The 17,665-nt window shown below is 37.3% G+C and overlaps 1 protein-coding gene across 1 annotated transcript in view; it reads right to left on the bottom strand.

Moving 5' to 3' along the window:
* The window catches only part of LOC149298910 (sorbin and SH3 domain-containing protein 1-like), a 57,850-nt gene continuing 40,185 nt past the window's right edge, over positions 1-17,665 (bottom strand). The window contains exons 20-33 of the mRNA XM_089486768.1: positions 16,740-16,915; positions 14,899-16,269; positions 13,913-13,998; positions 10,930-11,097; positions 9,484-9,530; positions 9,111-9,225; positions 8,905-9,030; positions 7,985-8,179; positions 6,908-7,600; positions 4,476-4,574; positions 2,784-2,843; positions 2,145-2,335; positions 335-447; positions 1-68 (exon numbers count right to left, since the gene is read on the bottom strand). Of these exons, the coding sequence (XP_089342894.1) occupies positions 1-68; positions 335-447; positions 2,145-2,335; positions 2,784-2,843; positions 4,476-4,574; positions 6,908-7,600; positions 7,985-8,179; positions 8,905-9,030; positions 9,111-9,225; positions 9,484-9,530; positions 10,930-11,097; positions 13,913-13,998; positions 14,899-16,269; positions 16,740-16,915 (3,508 nt within the window). The remainder of the gene's footprint in view (positions 69-334; positions 448-2,144; positions 2,336-2,783; positions 2,844-4,475; positions 4,575-6,907; positions 7,601-7,984; positions 8,180-8,904; positions 9,031-9,110; positions 9,226-9,483; positions 9,531-10,929; positions 11,098-13,912; positions 13,999-14,898; positions 16,270-16,739; positions 16,916-17,665) is intronic.

The following is a 17,665-nucleotide window of genomic DNA, read 5'->3' as shown; positions in this document are numbered from 1 at the left end:
TTAGTAGTATACCAGTTTTACATAATTGCCTGGAAATGTACCAAAGAGCTTTGTTCTTCTTGAAGTACCTGTTGTAAGGAAGAGAAACATTTGAAGTTAAAATGATGCTTTATATTTAAAACATATCATGAATTAATGGCAATACCACAAAAAATGTCTAAATTAAATTTTTTAATAATTTTATGTTAGTAATTTTGGTAATGGTATCCTTATACATACTGGAAATTCCTTCACAACTGTTTGTATCAACCTATAAGAATTTTCAAAGTTACTAAGAAAATGCAAAGCATAAAGGTTATAATTAAACTGCATGATGGAAATAAAATCTACCTACCTACAAACCAACCATCATCACACTTCTCCATAACATCAACAATGTCCCCTTCTCTGAGCTCCAATTCATCCTCATTTTGTGGCAAGTAGCTGTACAAGGCCTGATAACAAAACCTGCAAAGCAAAAAAAATGCTTTAAACGTTGTATGATTACTATACTTACTTTATGACTGCACTTATTGTACCTCATTGCTATTGTACTGCAAACTCTAAAGTACCGTACATCTGCTAAGGCTCAATAAATAAAAATATACATTCAAAAACAGATCTTTATGACCAAACATGAACTTTGCTTCTCAAAGACATACCAGTATTTACTGCTAATGAATGAGCCAGAGATAAGGAATGGGTATCAGACGACATGTAGGAATTAAGTTACGCAGAATATCCACTCATTGGTGGGACTTCTCAATGAGCTCAATAACAAGCTGCAACACAACCTAGGGATAATGATGACATCATCCAGATCTAACATTCCCCGGGGCACCTGTGTGAAAATCTAGACTTTGCAGTCTGTGTGTCCTGTAATCTCTTTAGCTAGCTGAAACACATTCCTTTCATGCTCATGGAGGTAATGGAAAAAATGCTGTTGTGTTGGAGCCGAGTAAGGGCACGACCTAGCGACTGGTTCCAAAAGTTGTTTCCTATCTCTTGGATGTGCCATATGCAATTTGATATAGGCTGACATCATGTCTTTCTATAGCCATGTTGATACTACCTAGATTTCACGATGAGAAATGAGCCTCATAACAAACATGCCTTGCACTAAAAGCAGACTTTAACCCCTTCGTGACAATGGCTGTTTTAACATTTCTGCAGTGCTCGTGGTTTTTTCTTTCCCTTTTACTGAACCCATACAAGTTATTCACTGTTTTTTAGGTCAAAAAGGGCTTTCTTTAGATGCCATTATTTTGATCGTATCATATAATTTACTATAAAAAGCATAAAATATGGTGTAAAATTGAGAAAAAGGACTTTTTCTGAGCTTTACCTTAACTCTTTCACTCATCTACACAAGCCAATGGAAAAAAAACGACTATCTTGTGTTAAGCGAAATCTCTTGCAGTGGCGCTTGTGACCTCTCTCCTGAGGGGTCTCAGTGTGTCCTGGGTTGGGCTGTCGGTGTTGCTGAATGCATTTCAGTGACACCGTTTAAGCTCTTTTAAATCAGGCATCCATCACAATATGATATATGGTGGACGTTGACATCCAGAAGAGGGGCCGCATCAAGGCATTACAGAAACACCGTTTGGCCGAAGAAAGTGATCTATGATCGCTTTCTAGACCCTTTTAAAGTCATGAAGGGGTTAAGAACGTTTACAAATATTCACTCATTTATTGAGAGTTTGACCAATCTGGATCGATCTAACTCTTACTAAGAAATTAAATTCATTTTGTCAAATTGGACATCTTTTTCAATTTGGCTCACTGTTCCTAAAGGAAGTTGGACTTAATGTGAAATGTGGTTAAGTTGACTTTAATGAATATGTAAATTACTTTATTAAAATTTACTAGGTTGAATTGACCTCAGTCAAACCTAAACAACAGAGGTAAATAAACATAGGATGGTTTTGGGCGAGCATCAAAATATCTGACGCTTTCTGATCTTTGATTAGTATTACGTCAACACATACATACACAAAAGAAGTTGAGAATGTTGCAGGTGCTGCCATTTAACCTTGTGATACTTTCACACAGAGTGGGCTTTTGAGGGCCCCATTTGTGAGCTTACAATCTAAAGGAGGATATTTAGTAACAGTGCTGTCTTTCAATGAAACTAGGATAAAGAGGTAAGGGAATTGGTGACTTACGCATCCTGAGGAGTCTGACTTCTCTCTATGCTGTCTCTTCTCTGCTGTGCTTGCGGTTGCTGAGAAATGATTAGACATTGTTTATTGTCATAGGAAGACACTCTGTGTCGATAGTCAAAGGGGTGAGAGATAGTGCTGCAGTAACGGACAGATTTCTCTGCAATGCTTATTATCTCATTGCAAACTGCTTCCTGCCGTCAGATCACATCACCATTAGACAGTCAACAAGAGAAAAAGAGACAGGCAGAATTTGAGGACATTTCAGATCGAATAAAAGAAGTCCAGTATACAAGTGCAGATCCAGTTTAATCCATGAAGTGGAGTGCAGAAGATATCCAAGGGGCCAGCATGGAAAGACAGGCAAGATATAGAAGGCTGAAATTAGTACACAAGATACAACAAAAAAGCTAGTAGGTGCCTGATGCAGCTAGCGTGTTGCTGTTAAAATAATACGCCATCATTCGAGCAAAGAAATATTGGTATGACGTTCTCCATCATCATGCATTAAAATGGTTAGAGGGGAAGCATAGCATGTAAGAGCATGTTTACCATCGAGAAAGAAGACATATTAAACACAGAGGAAAGTCAAATCTATGCACCAGGGGCCACGCTATTTGCAGCGGGTCAAGGGTATCTTACCACATAGCTCTTTTCAGACTCTGTGAGGTCTGGTCCTGTGTTCAGTGTATGCGGAGGATGCTGTGGTCATCAAGCACATTATAAGGGACACATTTAGCATGGGTTACTGGGTTATACTTGTGCGATATACAAAGATACACAATGCTTTGCGTTTCAGACATCTGAGACCAGCAAATGCTAAGGGAAGTCTTTAAAGGAAAATAGTTTTTCCTGCTTGTATCCAAAGCATTGTGTAGTGCTAGCGCACCTTACAACAATTTTTACTTAAAATAAATCCCACAAAGCAAGAGCGGACAGCGAATACCCTATAGCCAACAGTGATTGTCAAACTATAACGCCACACAACCCTCTGTTAACCTAATCGCTCAGTCAACGTAACTGCGGTTCATCAACAGCTAAGTTTGATACGTAATCTAACTACTTGCCTATATTTATTTGATTGTTTTGCGTTGGAGAGAGTACACGGATATTCTTCATTCATTATCTAATCCACAATAGAGAAGTTTAAGTCACTAAGATATGCCAGGTATCCATCTGAAGTGGAATAACCACCTAGACTTGAGAACAAGCCATTTTATTATTTCAGACAGTTACCCAAACATTCTGTTTTTCTGAGGAATATTTAAACCTTTAGATGGTACAGAACCTCTGCGTTAAAATAAGTTTTTGTCCTTGGGAAAATTGTGTGGCAGGTAGGAAACTGAAAAAATATGGAAAAAAATTTAATATATTTCTGTTAAACTTACAATAATAAAAAGTGCTAAAAATGTGATTTTTCATAATCTTTATTAAATGAGGGTGAAAAAACCCCCAACATGTTACAAATGTGGAGCTCTAAGCGCTATGTGGTGTGTGATGGGGCTTGTGTTATTCAGTTACACAATATATATGGGTAGATTGACCAATTCCTTTAAGAATAAAACAATTATATTGATCCAAGACACCAAAGAAGGCATTACGATCATGAAACAAAACAATCAATCGAAAATAACTTCAAATGAAGTGAGAGGTGGGTATGTAATGGGAGTGAAAATGGACACCTCCTACCTAGTAATGAAATTGAGAAGGCCCCTTACACTATTGTCTGACTCGCTACAGTGTAAGGAAATCATTTAATGGTAGGTTTCCTGCAGAGGGAGACAGCATACCAAGGAATCTGTCCTTGACATGAAGGTATACTATGAAAAGTATTTTCTTAAACTGGTGATGTAAGGGATTCCTCTTGTGGAATTTTAAATATGTGATAGTCTTCTTGCTATCGTCAAGCACACATTTGGGAAATACGAACTATACAGTTTTAAAGATTACACACGTAAAACAGTATAAATAAATAATCATTCATTCCAAGGAAGCAGCTAAACTAAAGCTATGTGTTTGGAAATAGAATATGGTGACAAAGAACATTTGGGATTCCTAATATCTATAAAACTAAATCAAATGGCTATTTTTGGGTTAATACCCACATCCTTTAATAACATTGATATTTAGGGTATAATACTTTTATCTTTAAAGCCACCTTTTTTTTTTTTTAAGTGCAAGTATATAAAAAAATAGCTCTGGGACATTTACTTGAATTAGTAGTAAATTAGATCCCTTTTAAATGCAATTTATATTTATACAATTAGGGATCAATAGAAACTGTGACCATAGCTGTGAAATTATTGAATAGTCATATCATTTACACTGGCTTACCACAACAGAATTTGAGTTCAAGGTATTTACTGGGGAGCCTGTAATCATTACAGGGCTTTTAGAAGTTGTTCTTGTTTGTTCACCATCAGATCTGCAAGGCTAATGGGATGATGTGAGAAAAAAAGTATCATGAGTATGGGATGCATAATGGATATACATTAAATAAATAAAACAAGACAGAGGGAATGCCAGACTTCATGCCGTATGGACATCACTGCGGCAATTTCCATACATCTGCATATGTTTCACACTTCACATATAAGTAGGTAAATGTGCATGCACAAACATTGTATTTGATGAGCAAATGCTTTTAAATTTTGCAAAATACATTTCAGACCTGCTGGCAATTGTCACAAAATATACTTATTAAAATTACTTATAGCTTGTGGATGTTTGCCCATCATTATCACGTTTCCTATCCTGACATTCTCTCCCTTTTTGCTCCATCCTATCTTTACAAAGGCTGCTGAACCAACCAATAGCAATCAGGAATTCAACAATAGGTAAGAGATCACGTAATGGAACAAATAATTATGAAGGTCTGGAGAAAAGCATGTTTATTATGATTATTTTGTAAAATTGTTATGCGACGCACTACTTGCTATGTTGTGTTTATTCATTGTACAGCACTCCCTAATATGGTGGTGCTATATATAAATCAAATAATATATTGTACAGTGTTTATTAATAATTCCTTTTTTACATTCTTAGGCATAAGAAAATGTATCTGCAACAGCCAGTTGGGTGCCACAGGTGCATGTGACCATGCGGTAGCAGGGCAGAAGCAATGTGACAGCTTGCATGGGAAGTGCAAGCTGCACTAAAAACCTGTAAGCTGTCATTGTACAGAAGTAGAGTGTGTGTGTGTTATTGTATGTTAGTATGTGTGTGAGCATATAGTGTTAGCATGAATGTGTAATACTGTATGGAATTTGAGTGCACATGTGTTACTGTAGGTACTCTTTGGCGTCAGTATTTGTGTGCGTGTTAGCATGAACATATATATGTCAGTGTATGGTGGTAAGAGTGTCGAGGTGAGCCTAAGGTTAGTCGTGCAATGGAGAGGATGGAGGTAGTTTGTGTATGTATGTGTAAGTTTTTGCAGTGTGTGTATGTGTTAGAGTGGGTTTACGAGTTATTATAGGCATGTGTTTAAGTTATGGAGAACCACTGAACAAATACCTCTAACTTTGCCACAGATAGGTTCATTAAGGCATTACTAAGCTGTATTGTATTTTTTTGTACTGACAAAGTAAACCAAATCACCATTGAACAGGCAGTCTAGGCTGTTAACCAAGTAAATTACATTTCTACAATCTTTAATGGTTGGGGGATTGTGTTCCCAATACCATAACAAGACAGACTTGGGTAACTAAGTAATGCAGTATGCCATCGGATTGTTTTCAAACAAGAGCTCAACAGCAAAATGCCCACTTACCTTCAAAGTAAAATACCATGTTGAATATAATTAATTGATAACCAGTGTCACAATTTTATTGGCATTTTGCCCTCACATCCTTGTGGCAATTTTAATGGCATTATACCACGATTAGCCCTTTAGGCTAAAAAACATTTGGTTGTAAGAACATACCATGCATTGTTGCAAATGTCAGGTAATCTAAACGATACAGAACCTGTGGCCGGTGACACGTTGTAGCATGGATATTATGTCGATTTGGCCCCGTAGAAACAAAAGTCTTTAAGTAAGACTTTAAGTAAGGCTGGTATATATTTGTCTGAGATAATTGTCTGTCAGTTTTCTTAGGGCTAGAGCTGAAAATGCAGTCAGTGTGAAAATTCTTCCTACTCTCACTCATGGATTCTTGGTGCAGTCAAATAAAACAGTTTATACCCCAAATGTTGTTTAATTTATGCCCATGTTACGTTTCCATTCATGCAGAAGTATTTCATATTATTTCAGGTTTGCGTCACATGTGCATAGTAAATATTTGGAGCCAGGCAGTTCATGCAGCTCTGTTATTGAGTACTTCATCAGGATGCCGTGCATGTATATCGCCAAACATTTAGTAGCTAGTTACCTGCGACACACTGACCCTGCCTCTAAGCCTGAATGGTGGTGGTTTAGTTACAGGACAAGAGGACAGCGAAGAAAGGAGGACATGTGGAAGAAGGGGAACTGCGTCTGCAGTCTTCAAAGAAGAGAAGTCTCGTCAGGTAAAATCAAACCGGATGCAATCATGTAAATCAAATCACATGCACTGTACAAATTAAACTGTAAAAAGGGTACACTGCACTATGTTAATTTACTAACATATAAAATGTGATTCAGAAGAGAAAATCAAGGTTAATAGTCCCAGGGACCTTGTTCATGCAGTTGGGAATGATTAGTGAATGCTACAGCCAATTACAATCAACATTTTAAATGTCTGAAGTATTTATGCATAGGATAAGCACACACGTGCAGAATATACCTTATTGGCACTGCACTGTGATCTGTTCAGATGTTCCTCATTTTTATTTGCTATGTTAAGAGATTCATTGGATAAATGGCCTTCCCCACATGAAGTGGCAGTGACTTTAGTTCCTGTGTCCTTTGAACTTTTTGCGTTTGATGGGATTTGGGCATTCATTGTTTTATGACCAATTACTCTCCAGTCATCACGCTCGCCATTAGTGTTGCCCTTAGACCTAAACTGGTTATGTAAAACATTACTGAGCTCTGAGATTAAGTTGTCACGCTGTGTGGTGAGCGTCACGGGAGAACCTCCATAGCTGGACGCACAGCCAACAATGGTTTCATCACCATGTGGGGAAATAACATAACTTAGTCGAGTAGATGATTGTGGCCTAGACGGATATGGTGGTAATGGGGAAGTGGCAGAATTAGGGGTGGAGCGCCCAGAAAAATTGCAGTAATGGAGACTGACAGATGGCGTTATGGAGAATGTTGGGCTGGCTGCTGCAGAGGGAGTGATGTAGTCAATGGTACAAAGCATGGCTTCTGGAAAAGGAGGGATAGGAGGGGTTGTGGTGGGAGTGCTATTGTGGGAAACACCCATAGTAAGGGAAATCCATTCGGACGTCATGGCCTGCACTTCAGGAGAGAAAGCTCGGCGTGTGACAAGGGGTGGAGTTGCAGTACGAGGCCTGCTAGAACAGGGAAGCTTAAAGAAGAAAAAAAGGAAAAAGTAAAGAAAAAACAAAGTGAAAGATGAAGATTTACACTCCCAAATATGGGCTTAGTGTGACCTGGTCTAAAATGTTAACTCTTACCCATTAATAACGGTCAAAAAGAAAATATATATCCAATGTAGGATCACATTATTTTTTGTACACATACAAGAAGAGTATGTTGTGATAAATAAATATCTGGCATACGTGGATTTTTGCCTAGATTTGTTTTGTTAAATACAAATTCATCTAGGGTGATCCATATGTGAAGGCGATTAAAGACAATGCCAGAATAATGGTTCATAATTTTGCTGTTCCACAATGCTACTGATAAAGGTCAGCGTATTACATCACTTTTGCAACCTATATACACATACCTGTGGGGAGGCGCTTGTGCTTCTGTTTGGCGAATAAGAAATCGGTACATCCATATAATCAGCTGAATTTTTTACACGCGGTCTCTTGATGACATCAATGTAGGTAACAGGGAATATACCTTGGCGACTGGTGCCAGATATTTTCCCTTCATACCAGTTTTCATCAACTCTCCGGATTAATGTTATTTGTTCACCCTAAAATATAATAAATATTAACATGTGCTGTACAACACTATGTCATAGTGTGGGTATAGTTTTTATGTATAAAAGAGATCGATAAAAACTATGCTACTACAAAAAACAACACAGGACTGGAATAAGTAACAAGAAGGACAGATGCTAGCTCTTGTCAACTAAAGAGGATGTAAGAAACAGAAGACTTGAGAACTCTATCTCATAGTGTAAATCAGGATGGAAGACGGTGTGGTTAAATCAAAAGGGAATGACACCCACAATATAAAGAAGGGCAATTAAAACATTTCACTATGGTTGCAAAAAGATAAAATGATTATCTTTTATTTTATCTAACAGATATTTATGTCTGATTCATTTCATCACAGACAGGAAATAAGGATATTAAGTAAATGTAGAGGAATGAAGAGGAATGACACAAAACAAGATATTGATAGCACTTCAAAGCTTATTCACATTTTATGATGGGCAGGTGGGACATATTTATGCTTCATAAAGTTAATAAAATACTCCAAGAAGAAGTAATATATTGAGACCGTCACACAGAATTGGGGGAATGACCATACAGGCAAGGCTGCATCTCCTGGGGAGCTACACTGGCTGACTATGAGAACCAAGAAGATGTCCCATTCTACACTGTTTCCATGCATATTGTGTTAAAACAGCTCCATTCTAAACTCTAATAAATAAACTATTTCTAATAAGTCTTCTTGCTTTCTATGTGTTACCTTTTTAAATGACATTTCAACGGCAGTGTCTCCATTGAAGTTGAACTTGGCGATGGCTTCTCCATACTCTAGAACTTGCACAGGTGAGACTTTCGGGGGATCTATTTTCTCTGTTTGTGGGAGTAACTGAAAATGACAGACATGATTACTTGCTCCATACAGGTGAAGATCGTTAAATAAAATAGATAAGCGTGTAATAAAAATACCTCAATATACGATATTGGAAAGATTCCAACTCTCCCGTGGTGCTCTCCTTCATACCAGTTCGGGTCTATCTGCTTGTATATGTAAACAATGTCACCTTTCTGCAGTGGTAGCTCCCTGTGGGAAAATTAATCAAATGTATTTGTTTTAGATAATTACACATGCAATAGCAATGTAGATGTCTACTGGTTAGCTCAGTATAGAGGATTCCAGTAGTTGTGATAGAAAAAATCCTGGTTTCGCCAACTGTATACATAAACAATTACAACAACCTAGTGTAAAATTCCTAGTAAATCTCACTTGAATATTAAATTTGTGTTACTGACTTTTTTCAAGGAAACATTATACAATAGGATTATATTTTCATTAACTTACTTCAGAGACTGTGCCTTAAAATCAAATTTGGCTCTTGCCTGTCTCATCTGTAATAGAAGAACAGACACAATAAGATACATGTCAAGAACCTTATTAGTCTAAAAGGTTTCCTGGAGGAGAAGACAGTGGGCAGCATGATAATGGGCATCTCTAGGTGCCACAGTGTGCTAAATGTGATACATCATAGAGTAACATCATAGCGCTTTGTTTTCATGAGAGATTGTTTAATATCTATTTTTACACAAAATTAAATAGATCCCTGCAAAACAAGGACGCCTGTTGGTTGCAGCTACTTAAACGTTAAACAAACTTTACTAAGCTTTGAGTGTATAGGCATAGCCATAGAAATAAGGAAGAAAAAGGCGGGTAAAGGTGTGGAAAGATTGGTAATGGCTTAAAGGAAAATTCCCATGGAAAAAATATTTTCTCCTTGAGCATAAGATAGAGTGCTGTATTCCAATAAACTTTATTTATCTGTAGACCCAAAGGCTTCCCATTGTTTTAATCTGATACTAATAAAAAGATAGTGAGAATATCCCTTTAAGGTGGGACAAAGGGTCCCACAGGGCTTAGAAAATCAAAGAAAGAGACAAATGAACAGAAAAAGTCAAAGAGGTAAAAAGGGAACATGAATGTTGGGGGTGAGAAGGAGTCTAAGACCTTAGTTATAAATTTCTGATGGCAGCCCTGACAGAAAAACATGTAAAATGCTTGCCAAGACCTGAATATTTACACTGCTATTGAATGGTTAGGCCTTTAAAATGAAAGCAACTCATTTTTTGTAAAATTTTATGATCCATCAAGGTTAAAACTATTTAGCAAAATACTAATCATGAGTTAAATTAATTTTCCTGAGCAACAAAAAAAAAAAAAGAACTTCCTGGATATAGAAATGTTATTGGTATAGCGACTCATTAATATACCGTATGTTCTACCAATTACTTTTTTTTTCCTCAACAATGATATGACATAAATTAGAATTTCTTCATTCCTAATTTGCAGAGAACAATCATGGAGTTGCTATAACCATTTATGGTTGCAATGAATGAATTACTTTATGACATAGATGAAAAGTTAGTTTGTGGACAAATCATGCTTTTTACAGAAAGTAATTAAAAATGGGTTATCACATAAAACACAAAAAAACTATTACTTTGTAGTGTGATGTAAGACACATAAAGGCATGAAGTAATGAATTTGATTAGACGTAATTGTGTCGCACATGAAGCAAGCAGAGAACTCTGTCCTTCCCCAGCCAACATGCTGTAACATAAAGCTCGCCACCTCAGCTTCACTATCAGCCAAATTAGGTAGAAAAATACAAAAAGCAAATTGGCAAAATTACTAATCAATAGCATTCTATGAGTGAGTAATGATTGGCTACAGTGGATGAATGAAAAATACTGCTATTGGATCAAGCGGATGCTTGAGATTACTAGAACAGACCTCAGACCTAGATCTCCTCTTTGATGAATCGTCTACATTAAGGAGGTCTCCAAATCGTTCATTAGTGATAAACTGGTGATGTGTTGGGACAATCCCAGTGTGCCTTCTAGCTGCAATATCAGCTTCTTCTTGCTCGCGCTTAAGTCTTCGCTGATCCTCTAAAAGTTTCTAAGATAAAATGGCACAAAAGAGCTGTGAATAACCTGACTGATGGACTCAGAAAGACACCATGAAAACAACTTTGTATCCTTGTTTATTTTAATTAGTCCAAAAAGGGGAATTCATCAATGAAATCAAACGATATAGTTAAAATGGTTCATCCAATAACCTGAGTTCTATGTACTGAATGGCAATTCCACTGTTATTTAACTGTTTTTGCACCTATCTCCATATCAACTGTTATAAGGTTGGATAACGTGATGATGGAAGGAGAAATTTAAAGCTAGCCAATGCTGACACATTTCTCAACTCCAGGTCAGTTGTTCCAGACTCTTTTAGGAATTTCTTCCCTTGTAATATTATGTTACAGAACCAGTTTTATGCATTTTCTTCATCTAAAAGTAATACTTCAAGAGTCAATCTCTTGGTCTTTTCAGTGGATGTCAACTATAATTCTGTGGGTTGCCATTTTTTTTAGCAGCTTGACACCTCGAAATGAGGTGAGGAGCAGAGTGAAAATTCCAGGTGTAATGTAGTAACACGTCTTATCATTGCCACAATTAATCCTACTTGAGGTCATTCCATTTTACTATGAACGATGAAGCTATTTTCTTTACGTACTACAAATAAAAAGGAATGCTAATAGAATTGTGTACGTTACCACTCCTCTAGTGCCTAAGGCAAGCTCTTTTTATGAACCTCACCCAGGGTAACAAAACTTGAAGATGAAAGTAGGATTAGCAAACCATGTGGAACAGGTGCACTGAACACTGCCAGATTTACTAATCTAATGTAATGGTTATGGATTAGTGAAGAGGAACAATTATATACTGCAATAAAATGAGATGTTTTGGAACCATCAATCCCACCTTCTATTGTTGATGTTCTTTCTTTAGTTCTTTTAGGTCAGTGATTTTTAAATAAAGCCTTTAAGATATAACTACACCCCAGAACGACACAGGCTTCAAAATATTCTCCTGTGAATATAGTTGCTTATACTTATACTTCTGTAGAATTTCAGCTTTTAACATTGGTATCAGCAAGACTTGTCTTCATGAAAAGCTAGTTTGGAGACTAGAGACAAGAATGCAGAATTAAAGGGCAGACTCTACAATATAAAGAGGTTAAATGGGGTACATGGGGTAACCTCTATCTTCACTAACATTAGCATCCCACAAATTTGTGTTAAAAGTTCCACTTTGCTCCAAAAATTAAGGGAAACCAGCAACTATTTACAAATACTTCTTATAACTAATCATCTTCAGATATTCTCAGGCTACCTCCAGGCTGCAAATTCTGCCCCGCTTTGTACTTTTATTTTATTTCTACTGTGAAGCATATAAACAGTTTTAATAACAACATTATTGTAAATAATATAGATGATCCCATGTGGATCAATTGACACATTCTGGCCTATTATTTGATGAATTCCCCTTATACTTTAATGTTAGCTCTATGTGATATTAAATGGATATAAAACTCTATATACAGAAAGACACAAAACATACATTGCCAGTACACCAAATATTACATTACCGTAATTAGTAAAATAACATATTCAATAAAAAGACGTTTCAACAGATCCCGGTAGCGACAATTTAAATAGCTTTGTTCCTCCTTGGATTATCTTTGCTCCACCTTAGAAGTTAAAGACTTGTAAAAGAGGAATTTTCAACGGAAGACCATGATTGCTCACCTACACATGCTGTAGCCTGCACAAAATAGTCAGTAATGCTTAAAAGTAATAACACAACACGCACTCTGCTCCAGAGACCCACAGAGGCAAAGGACATGATATAATAATATAATATTATCTTTTATTTATATAGCGCCAACAATTTACGCAGTGCTTAATACAATACATATATTCAAGGGGTATGACAAGACGAGAATTGACAGACTAAGACAAACCGATACATTAGATGGATTATTATATATATACACATAATAATATTACATCAGATTAGCCTTTGCTTGATTGCGGACCTGTATTCTTTTAGGGATTTTCTGAAGATTTTTTTAGGGGAAAAAGAATTCTAAGTTACCATCAAAACTAATATCATAGCCACCATGCAACTGTATTTATGAGCTCATATACATTAAGGACAGCTTTAGTGAGGAAAAAATGTTCCTCTAAATTCCTTAACCACTAACAACAACAAGATTGCAGCAAAACTTTAATGAAATAATATAGGGAATACATTTTTCCAGCTCCCACACTCCCCATATAGCATGCTGGGAGCATCCATATTTCATAAAATATCCATTGGATGAAACCTAAGATGCTCGTCCTCGTCTGTATCTGATGCCGATGGTCACACACAGACAAGGATGCACATCTTCGGACTGACATTTTATGGAATATGTATGCCTCCAGGGAGGGAACTGAAAAAAATAAATAAATAAATAATAATAAAAAAGGTATTTCTCATATCTCCTCATGTTTTCCTCACTAAAGTTGTTCTTTGGTTACTGATTTAATACATTTGCAGTGAATTGTTGGTTAATTTTTATCCAAAACAGCATATATGCATGAAGGAGGCATTTCAACCCATCTTGCAAGGGGGACCAGGTCCAAGTATTTTCTGCTAGATCGCTGCGAAGGACTTTGAAATCGTCTGTCGCATCTAGCGTGTACATCTCCACTTCCCGCCAAAACCATGACAGTCGGGCGGTACATATTTTCAGTCTCTTCCCTTACGTGTTATAACACATTACATTAATATCATGCAAAGGTTATCAGGTGACCAGAAACATACATTCTCAAACAAGCCCAATTTCATTAGCAGAATTGTAAAACAGAACTAAGAATAAATGTAAATACCTCTTTACTGTCATAGCGCCTGTGAACCAATTCATCCTGTGTATCCATATATTCTGGAGGTGCAAAATGTCTTGGAGATTCTGAATCTATTTCGAAATGAGAAAACAAAGTAAATTCAAAATACAAATTACAGGGAGAAAGCCATACGAGTAAGCTAGCACACAAGACAGCATCAAGGATAATAGACAAAATCACTGCAACCAAAGAGTTAAAATGCCTTTCTTTATGATACCGCTAACACAGACCAAAACACAACATGAGAAGTAAAAAAGTCATACATTTTAAAGCAATATTAGGATGCATTCCCAAGCGAAACAAAATCTAAATCTGAATGATGCATTAACAGGAGCGGATGCAGGGTTTTGAGAAAAGACAAAATAAAATCAGAAAAGAAAACTTTTTTTTCAGCAATTTAGGAAATCAGCTTGCCTTTATGGGAATTAAATAAGGGCAACAACAATGTACTCTTTTAAATGTTGCTACCACTTTTAGACTTTAGTTACATCATTACAAGCTGGGCTTTGGTGGATGATAAAAATGAACAGGATACAACATGCAGGCTTTAAGGTTGTAATTTGCTAATTCATTAAAATCCAGATCAATCGTTAATGGGACAGCATCCTGAATATGCACCTAGAAATGTGGGATAGCTAATTAAACACTCGTTCCTTTGCCGATAACAATGATTTCAGCGAGTTGATACTTATTGGGACAACATTAAAGAGGGCTGCAAGCTGCTGGTTTGCACATAGCATTTCTGATAAAACTCATGTAGATGTCAGTTTAGGAGGCACACAGAGTACAAGCACAGATGTGGATTTTAGAAGTAATGGAAGTGGAAGACAGGTAGATGGTCTGTCAAACAAGATGAAGGGTAACGGAAAGATGCACAAAAACTCCACCTCCAGAAAATGTTCCGTGTTCACTCAGATGGCTGTTGTTGTTTGAATCCAAATTGTAATATAAAGGAAATGAGACAATATCACCATTATTGAGAAAGTCAGAACAATTGGCTTCTAAATTGGAACTATCACTATCAAGGTCCTTATTGCTTAGACAACCTAGTCTTTCCACTATTTCAAATGAAGACTGGCGTGTAGGAAGAAGTGGTCTTTCTTCAGCACCTGGCGTGTCTTGAAATCTTTTATCTGGTTGGTTTTCTTGAGAGGACCCAACAACATCACTCTGCTTCTCTGTGCCATGAGAAGGCTTTTTTGGACTTTTGTGCAAAGGTTTCTTTATCTTGAATGGAAGTGGACTTATAAGATAGATGTTTCTCTGGAAGATATGCCGATCCACTTGTGCATCTTGCTTGGCATTCACATTCTTCACCGTCTTCTGTTCATGTCTCCGAATGGTTGTAAACCTTGTGTAGGAGGCTGGACAGGAACTCTTGCATGTGTTGAGCTTATGTTTCTGTGATAATTTAACAGTAACATTACCACTATCATTTGATGCATTTGAAAGGTGGTCAGTCTCATCAGTAGAACTCAAAAGTGTATCTACAAGGGCGGTGTCACTCAAATCAGAACTTATTTCCTCCACGTAACTATTTGTTGAGGCCGTATTTATGTTTAAATGGACATTATCGTTTTCATTTTGTTTCAATGGTGTCTCTAAAAGGGAATCGGCCGAACAAGCGGACAGCACATCTGTTTTGGATTGTGATGGTGTTGGAGAGACACTTTGACCACTGGAAATGTCTAAAGATGGCATTGACCTGGACCTTTGGATTAGCTGCTCAAATGCTGTGACACGGGAGGACACGGTGTCTTTTGGGACATGTTCAGAGCCGTAACCGGAAATGCAAGATCTGTCCTTTCCTTCCCTTTCAAAACTATTGGCAATGTCTCTCACACTGGAGCACGATGATGCACTTTGCAGGGTAGAACGGTTGATATGGTGCATGTCTCTATACATCGTAGTGAATTCTGGAGTGCTTGACCTAAAGACGGGTGGGAAAGAACATTTTGCAGAATTCAAGCTGTATTCTTGTAAGCTCATTGCACTGCCCGATTTTACCTTATAATCTCTGCTGGACCTTGCCAACATGTTCTCCACACTCCCACTTGTTTTACTTTTGAATGTTTGTTTGTTTTCAAGTGATGCCACGGGTTCTAGGAGGTTCTCACAGCTTTGTGATTTCTGCTGGGCCACTGATGGGTTCTGTGTGTAGTGGCTCGGACAAACGACCTTTGGTTTGAATCTGGACGGCAGGATTTCGGGTATACAAGCTTTCGCAGCAGACAGGGATGACTTCTGTTTATTAAGGCTGCCTAACGAGTTACTAGCACTAAATACTCGGTTGTTAAGTGAGCAGTGTGAAAACACATGTACATTCCCACCTGAGGGGTCCATATGTAGGCGTGCAGAATAAAATAAAGGCAGGCTGTTAAAATAGCATGTGTTATTATAGGAAAAGACAAAATACGAGGTAGAAAAGGTCAGTTAATTACAGGGTTAATTAATATGGATCAAGCACAAAAAGAAAACATTATGCAATTATGCATACATGAAGTCAACAGAAGATACATAATTAATCAATCAGCACTTCATAGTCTATTAAAATAACCGTAAAATAATAGACCCAGGCATATCTTTGTTATTAAATGGAGAAAAAAAGTTAAAAGGTTAAGAGTACATTTGTTGTCGCATTGTCTTGTCTTACTTTTCTATTCATGCTTGAATGTCCTCACTTTTACCACCTCTGCTGGAATGGTATCCCACTCAACCACCTCATTCTCATTTAACAGCAGCTTTCTCCCACTGAAAGGTTTGCTTGCCGTCCAAGCATGCCCAGCCACACAGTTAGTTACGGTTCGCCTACCTTTATTGGAAGCAGAGCTGGAGGGACGTCTGTTCAGGCTGCTCAGGCCCTGGAATGGGATATCTCCTCCTTCTAGCACATTCTTGTAGATCTGCCTCTCATTTTCTGTAAGCGTAGGATCCCCGGGAGAGGACTCCTCTGTACCTCGGTTGAAGTGGTAGCTCGGTGCATAGGAGCTAGAAAACACAAAGAGGGAATTTGTTTTCAGGCTGAAGAAACTCTTGGCAAATCCTATTTTCCAGCTCATTAGAGTTTGTTTAATCGCTTTCATAATCTCTAAAGAATGCAAATATTTGAAGGCTCTGAGAATAAAGATGCCGTCCCACTGCGGGTCAAGCGAGCAGCATTTGTCACTATAGTGGATTATTGCTCAAAATATACAGTAGTTACTTAAATTAAAACAGATTTCATTTTCAACCAACATGGAGAAGAGTAATGCAGTTACAAAACAGTCACAAAACAGCTAGTAAACCATCCACTCAAGAATTTAATAAACTATTAACAGGAATTACTATTAAATAAAAATAAAATCATGCTACATATACCCTGGTTTATAATAAACTGGCGTTTTATGATTAGTTAAGGAAACATATAACAGGGTTTTATTCTTTTTTTTCTGCCCTTTCCCCAAAACCCCTATGTCATGATTAACTCATATAACGTAGTGGATGCATGGAAGGGTAACCCAGCAGAGGTGGTTAGTTTCTTTGCTTAAGCATTCAATGAATTAATCTGAGGTTGATTTAAATGTGTTTCTTTGTGCATGCCCTCTGTATCTGTTCTGGCAAGAGGTGTCATCTTCCCAAAGGACCCCTGTGGCGATTCATGGCCTAACTGATAAGGACCCTGAGTTATAGGAATTCCATTCCTATCTTAAGTGCAGGGGTTTCCATCACCTTTACCCCACCATCACTTATTGGCACATC

The sequence above is a fragment of the Sceloporus occidentalis genome, unplaced genomic scaffold, assembly GCF_023333645.1.
Source record: "Sceloporus occidentalis isolate IW3139 unplaced genomic scaffold, rSceOcc1.0.p SCAF_30, whole genome shotgun sequence".
Classification (NCBI taxonomy): domain Eukaryota; kingdom Metazoa; phylum Chordata; class Lepidosauria; order Squamata; family Phrynosomatidae; genus Sceloporus; species Sceloporus occidentalis.
Note: the sequence above shows the minus strand (reverse complement) of the source record. Positions and strands in the feature narration are given on the sequence as shown.